The sequence below is a fragment of the Panicum hallii genome, chromosome 2, assembly GCF_002211085.1.
Source record: "Panicum hallii strain FIL2 chromosome 2, PHallii_v3.1, whole genome shotgun sequence".
NCBI lineage: Eukaryota > Viridiplantae > Streptophyta > Magnoliopsida > Poales > Poaceae > Panicum > Panicum hallii.
The window spans coordinates 9,278,847-9,286,190 of record NC_038043.1 but is presented as its reverse complement, the minus strand read 5'-3'; the positions used below and the strand labels follow the sequence as shown (position 1 = coordinate 9,286,190).

At 45.9% G+C, this 7,344-nt stretch overlaps 1 protein-coding gene across 1 annotated transcript; it reads left to right on the top strand.

The window, feature by feature from the left end:
- The first annotated feature begins 1,507 nt into the window (after nt 1–1,507).
- LOC112881523 (ankyrin repeat domain-containing protein 13C-B) lies at nt 1,508–6,217 on the top strand. Its single transcript, XM_025946257.1, has 3 exons — nt 1,508–1,830; nt 1,932–3,640; nt 5,604–6,217. The coding sequence occupies exons 2-3, from the start codon at nt 2,018–2,020 to the stop codon at nt 5,934–5,936; spliced, it is 1,956 nt and encodes a 651-aa protein (XP_025802042.1). The 5' UTR covers nt 1,508–1,830; nt 1,932–2,017; the 3' UTR covers nt 5,937–6,217.
- Nucleotides 6,218–7,344: the final 1,127 nt, after the last annotated feature.

Here is a 7,344-nt window from a genome sequence, read left to right as displayed (position 1 = left end):
ATTCTTCTTATTCCTAAAAAAACAAGCATGGAAATCCCGTCGCCACCGCTGTGCTGCTGCAGAATTGGGCACAGCTACAAGATACAATTTTTTTTTTCTAAACAAGCAAGAGATTGAGGGCATGGAATGGGGAGAAAAATAAAAAATGAAAACATCCAGCGCCTGACGCCCGGGGACCACCCTGGATCAAGGCCCATGTGAGACTGCGAGACCCATCCACGGATCACCCATCGCCTCTCTCCCACACACATGGCAGCCAGATCCAAACCATTTCTAATTTCCCCCGTATTTTATCAAACCAAAAGGAAAACAAAAAAAAAAGAGAAGAGGAGGAATTTGCTGTAGAGATAACTCTAGGGCAGCCTGCAAGATGGGCTGCTAGCTGAGGTCGATGATGAGAGCAGCAAGAGGCAGGCAACCGGCTGGGCGTCCTCTTCTGGCTCCGGGCCGGGAGCTGATCGCCAAATAATTCGCGTGCTGCCTGAATAATTCGGTGGTCCAAGCCGCCGTGGGGCCGTCAAAAATCATGCCGGTATGATCGGGGTAAACCGTCAGTCTTTTTACACTTTCTGTCATCCCGTGTCTTGCCATCCTCGTCTGCCTTGCTTTTGTTTGCATGGGAATTCTGTAATCTTCTACCTGAAGGTACGGGGTCGTGCAGTATTCGGCAAAAAAAAGTCTGATTTTGCAAACTTGTGCGAAAACGGATGGGTTTGTTTTCAGACGTGGAGATTGACATGAAGGTGTTGGAGGGAGGTTTTAGCAGTAGAGGGAAAGATACTGCTAGATGATGTGAAGCACGCATATTTTTTTAATTTGTTTTTGTGAATTTGCATACGACAATTAAGTGGGAGAAGGTATAAATAGCTTTACCAACCTTGGTTTTATATTTTTTTATTTGGTGCACGAGTTGCTACTCTTTAAGAAACAAAGCCATACTTCATATAACTATTGCGGGTTTGATGGGAGGGATTAAAGCTTTTTTACCTCTTTGATCTTTGAAACACAGACCGACAAGTCATATTACCCGTATAAAACAAAATGAACGGAGTAGTGAGTATGCGTCTTTTTTGGCCAATAACTCTGAATTTTCTTGCAACAATTCAAAACTCCAAACTCTGAAATCTCCGAAGAATTTACCGATAGGGCATCTAATTCCTATGTTACTAAAACAAAATTTCCAATCACAATGAAAATATAGCCTCATTCACATTTCAAAACGCTGGCCATGTTCGATGAGACGCACGCCACAGATCAAGCACCACTGTCCAACCGGCTGGACTTCTCTCCACAGCTGGGGTGGCCACACGCATGACGCGCCATAAAATCCAAAATGCTTCAACCAATCACAAAGCGCCAATTAACCAGCGACTAATCATCGATTAATCAGCGTCGTAAATTGCAGAGGGGAACAAATTCGCGTAACCAAAACGGCTACCCTTTTTGCCGAAGGAACGGAAGAAATGTGTAAAGGAGAGAAACAGGAGAGAGAAGGGAGAAGAAAACAAAAGTTCTTCCCCCTTCCTCCCCCCCCTCTCACTTTTCAATCTCACCTCACCTCCGTCCCCCATCGCAAGGCTGCTTCTGCTGTCCCCCCCCTCCCTCCCTCTCTCTCTAGATTCCAATACTTTCCTCTGTTCCTGGGCAAGCCCATCATGAGGTGAGGGGAGGGGGAGGCGCTGCCCAGTCTACTCTAGCCTGGGTCTGGAGAGAGAGAGGGAGAAGACGAGGGAGTAATACAACAGAGCCGAGGGAGGAGAGAGAAAGAGGAGAGAACCCAAAGAGGCAAGGCAAGCGAGGAGGGAGAAGCCCCAGGATTGGGGGCGACTGGTAAGCAAGAAAGGAAGCTCCTTTTCCCGTTGCTTAGTATCATTGGGCCATTGATTTCGCCTCCCATTTCGCTCAATTCTTCGCCTCCGCTGCTGTCGCAGATCAGGGCGAGGAGCAGAGGCGTCGTCTCTTGGATTCGCGCCGCCGCCTCCTGGGGGGAAGTTGGTTGGGTTCGCCGGCGCCGCGGATGGCCGGCGTGGACGCGGCGAGGTATGCGCACAGCCCGGCACACCACGCCGTGGCGACGCGGGACCACGCCACGCTGCGCCGCGTGCTGGACGCGCTCCCGCGGGGCCGCCGGCCCGAGGAGATCCGGACGGAGGCGGACTCCGTCGCCGAGGAGGCCCGTGCCGAGGCCGTCTCGGCGGTCATTGACCGCCGCGACGTGCCGGGCCGGGAGACGCCGCTCCACCTCGCCGTGCGCCTCGGCGACGTCGCGGCGGCCGAGATGCTCATGGCGGCAGGCGCGGACTGGAGCTTGCAGAACGAGCAGGGCTGGAGCGCGCTGCAGGAGGCTATCTGCGCGCGCGAGGAGACACTCGCGCGCGTCATCGTGCGCCACTACCAGCCGCTCGCCTGGGCTAAGTGGTGCCGCCGCCTGCCCCGCGTGGTGGCCGCCATGCGCCGGATGCGGGACTTCTACATGGAGATCACCTTCCACTTCGAGAGCTCCGTCATCCCCTTCATCTCCCGCATCGCGCCCTCCGACACCTACAGGGTCTGGAAGCGCGGCGCTAACCTCCGCGCCGATATGACCCTCGCCGGCTTCGATGGTTTCAAGATCCAGCGCTCCGACCAGACCATACTCTTCCTCGGTGAGGGCACCGAGGACGGCAAGGTGCCACCAGGGTCGCTGTTGATGATCAACCACAAGGACAAGGAAATTATGAATGCGCTGGAGGGGGCAGGCGCACCGGCCTCAGAGGCGGAGGTCCAGCAGGAGGTCACTGCAATGTCACAAACTAACATCTTCCGTCCAGGAATTGATGTCACTCAAGCGGTGCTGCTCCCACAGCTCACATGGCGGCGCCAGGAGCGCATGGAGGCGGTTGGCCCATGGAAGGCGAAGGTGTATGACATGCACCATGTGGTGGTCAGCGTCAAGTCAAGGAGGGTCCCAGGGGCGATGACGGATGAGGAATTCTTCTCAGCTTGCAATGACAATGATACAGAGAGTGAGGGGTTTGATGATGTTCTGACTGAGGAGGAGAAGAAGCAGTTGGAGGCCGCGCTTAAAATGGAGTCTCCAGATGCTGTTGGTGAAGACCAGTCTGACTCATTTGCTGGCCCTCGGCATAGTTGCTTTGAGCCGAGGGAGAGGGAGATACCAATTGAGGACATGAGCGTCTCTGGAAATGGGGAGAGTAAGCATGATAAGAAAGGTTGGTTTAGTAATTGGGGAAAGAGAAGTCAGGTTAGCAAGCCGGAGGGGGTGAAGAAGATGGCACCTCCAAGGAGTTCGCTCTGTGTAGATGAGAAGGTGAGCGACCTCCTCATTGAATCGCCATCAAATGTACAAACAAGACCAGGAAGGCATTCGGTAGATGTAGTCAGAACAAATGACAACAGAAGGATCAGAGAAAGGGATAATAGGAGATCCGCAGAGAATGAGCATAGGCGCAAAGAAGGTTCCAAAGAAAGCGAGTATAAGAAAGGCCTAAGGCCTGTGCTCTGGCTCTCTCCAAACTTCCCTCTTCGGACTGAGGAGCTCCTGCCATTACTTGATATTCTTGCAAACAAGGTGAAGGCGATCCGTCGTTTGAGGGATCTACTTACAACAAAACTGCCTCCAGGAACATTTCCAGTCAAGGTATGGCCTTTTATTAAATTTAATACTTCTTAGGGTTTTTCATGATTGTATTACTCCACTTTATGTCAGTTTTTATGGTTAGGAAGGTAACCATTATATATATTAATTATCTTGTGCAGTTTGAACTATTAGAGAACCACATGACAGTAGTCAACATATGGTACTTCTTTGACATGTGTTATCGGTTTGTAGATGATTGCGGTTCTTCTCTTTCATAAACCTGATATTTGAAAGTATCTCCTTTATTTATGGCTCGTTACAGTGTTCTTTTTGGATGTTTTGCCTGTTATGTGCACCTGAATATTTCTAAAATTTGGTACTGCCAAGTGCCAAAACACAACCTTTTTTTTGCATAATCAACTCGTAAGCGTGATTTTGGACTGTGGAAGTATGCTACGCATTTCATGAGCGTTTAAGTAATACCACTATCTGAACTCTTAGGACAATTTTGAATCACATGAATAATCGGGCACTTTGTTTCACACTGTAGCCTGTAAGCTGTGTTACGTACACAGAGCATGAACCTTTTCTGTTTATTATGTTTCACATAACATCTTGTTTTAACAGCCCTGTTATTTGTGTTTGTTCTAGTTCCATGTATTTATATTTGTTTTGCTTTTCAAGAGAATTGTCTGGAATCTGAGACTAGTAGTTGTAAGCCTTAGGAATTGACTACCTGAGATCTTCATAGCAACAACTAATTGATCATAACAAAGGTACATGCACAGATTTTGCACCTTAAAATTAACCATACATAGTATGGTTAACAAAACTAACACATCATTATGTATAGTTAACGTAAAATTGGTATCTATATGTTACCTCAACAATAGCTGCATTAGTCAACAGACAACAGCACTTTGAGATCAGATTAAGATCAATTTAAATCTACTATATGCTGTAGGGTTTGTTGGCTCAATCATTATAGATGCTACAAACCTGCTTTAGGCATCATATTCGTTGGTCTCAAAATTGTTTAAAGTTGGTTGCCTCGAAAAAGTTCTAGGTGCTCACAAATTTCAACTAGAATGGTTTTGTTACCATTGGTGTAGTCCCACATGGCTACCTTGGTATCTATAGTATGGTACCATGGGATCTGTGCCAAATAGGGAGCATTAGCAGAAGATTTGACTTATGTTGGAAAGGGCAATAGGAAGGTGCATCTAGGGGAAGGATGAGTGAAATAGGATATAAAAAAGATTAAATCAAGTCATAGGAAAATACTACCTTCTAGCGTTATCCATGCTTTGTTAACTACTCCCTCCATCGCAAATTATTAGTCGTTTTAGCTTTTCTAGATACATAGTTTTTGCTATGCACCTAGACATAACATATATCTAAATGCATAACAAAAACTATGCATCTAGAAAAGCCAAAACTACTAATAATTTGGGACGGAGGGAGTAATTTGTAACAATTAAGGATTACTACCATCTAGTGTTATCCACTCATTTGTTAACGGAAAGGGTTCTCTTAGATGCTTTTCCTTTATATAGTTTGTTCCTTTGGAAATGTATGTGTTTGCTTTTGGTAAACAACTTGTTGCACTTTCCTGTGGCAGCACACACTGGAAATGGGTGGTAGGATCTAGTAGACACTGGTCAAATACAAGAGAAAAGATATAAAAAACATATTAGAGGTTGTGCTGACACATTTGTTTGCATTTCCTTTTGAATTCAAGGGAACTCACCTTAGGTATATGCAATATTAAAAAATAAAGGGAAATATGCATTCAACAGATGCTAAATAGTTCTAATGTAAGATAAAACAGAGACAGTAAGAACTGTGCATGTTTATATTGACTAAATGAATGTGTTCCTTTAGTTGCCTACTGCAGAGGAATGTTCTTTTCATGTTATTGCCTTTTGTTGAATATTGTTTGTTTCCTGTATCTGTAATGCTTTGTATGCCAATGTAATAGTGAATGTTTTAATCCTATAACATGTTTTCCTTTTCCTCCCAGGTTGCCATTCCTGTTGTACCTACGATCAGGGTGCTTGTGACATTCACAAAATTTGAGGAACTACAGCCCCTAGAGGAGTTTACCACACCACCCTCTAGTCCCGACAACAGCAAGAGCTCAGCAGTACAGCCTTCTTCAAGTTCCTGGATTCAGTGGATCAAGGCTCCTTACCGCCAGAACTTCTCGACGGCGTCAGGCCCGAGCAGCCGCGTGGAGGACATCCAGGACCCGTTTGCCATCCCTTCAGATTACGTTTGGACGACGCCCGAAGAGAAGAAAAAGAAGACACAGGAAAACAAGAACAAGTCGAAGAAAGGCAGGAACGGATCTTAGATAGATGATAGCATTGGTGGGGTGGGGGGGGGGGGGGGGGGGCGGTTAAGTTGGGCTGTGCTGCGGGTGAAATGGGCTATACTCGTCTAACAGGAGGGATGAGTGGGAGATTTGGAGATTTCGACCGCTGTCTGATGTCGAATGCTGAGAAGCGACCGCTTGTCTTCTTTCATCATGTTAACAGATTTGTTGTCAACATTCTTTCGTTTAACCTGAATCGTTTCGGCCCCGATTATTGTTGCAATCTATTGGTAGATTTTGGCCGGTGGCGGCTTCTGATATTGCTGTGTGTTGGTGCGTTTGAAGTTGCTGCCATGGTGCCTCATCTTTACCGTGGCAACAGCCATCAATGCCATCTTTGCTGTATGTTTGGATGGTTTTGTGTCATGCCTTGTGGGACCCTGTTCCATGAATGTACAGCCTTATGTCTTCCGTATGAACACTGAACTTGATAATGTCTGCAGTGAGGCAGTACGACGCTGTTCTTTATTCTTTCTTCAACAATGTCTGCGCATGCTGAAAAACTGTAGAACTGTTTCGTGGGTAATAAATATGTGTAACGAGCTTGGGGTGTCGGGAATGATATGGCACATCTAAACAAGCTCAATCCTACGTCATCTTAGTTTTCAGAAAAAAATCCTACGTCATCTTAACAGAGGAAAAAAAACAGGATGTTTGGATAAAGGGCTAAAATTTAACCTTATCCCATCGTATGTTTCGATTCCAATTAGTAGCACTAAATATGACTTAATTATAAAACTAATTGCAGAAACATAGGACTAGTTCTCGAGTTAGCATATGTTTACTGTAGCATCGCATTAGCTAATTATGGATTAATTAGATTTAATAGAATCGTCTCGCGAATTAGCCTAAAGGTTATGCAATTAGTTTTATTATTAATCTACATTTAATATTTCTAATTAGCAACTAAATATTCGATGTGACAGGATTAAGTTTAGCCTGATGCAAATAGGGTCTAAGTTTTAGTTTCCCTCCCATTAGCTTAATCCCAAACCATCTTCGGCGAGGAAGCGAATGGAGCTGCAATAACAGTGATTGAGCAGCAAGAGTAACGTCTACAAACGAGGACTAGGAGCAGCTAGGACTAGAGTAGGGGTTGCGAACAAGGGGTCCGTAACGGCTATGCTAGGCTAGGGCTAGGTCTGTTTGTTTGGGCAGGCTCTAGAGTGCCAAGCTATTTTTTTTAGTCTTGCTTATGCTCTGTTTGGATTCCACCAGGCAACTATTAGCTGTGATCTTGCTCAGGTAAGGCTAATCACAGTGGAGGGTTTCATATTTCTATTTCCAAGAACGCCACATCAGCTTGGGGGATGAATGAAACACTATGCCTCAATGTAGAGTTTCATTTTACTATTTTTAAAGCTAACCAGTGTAATTAAATGCTAGT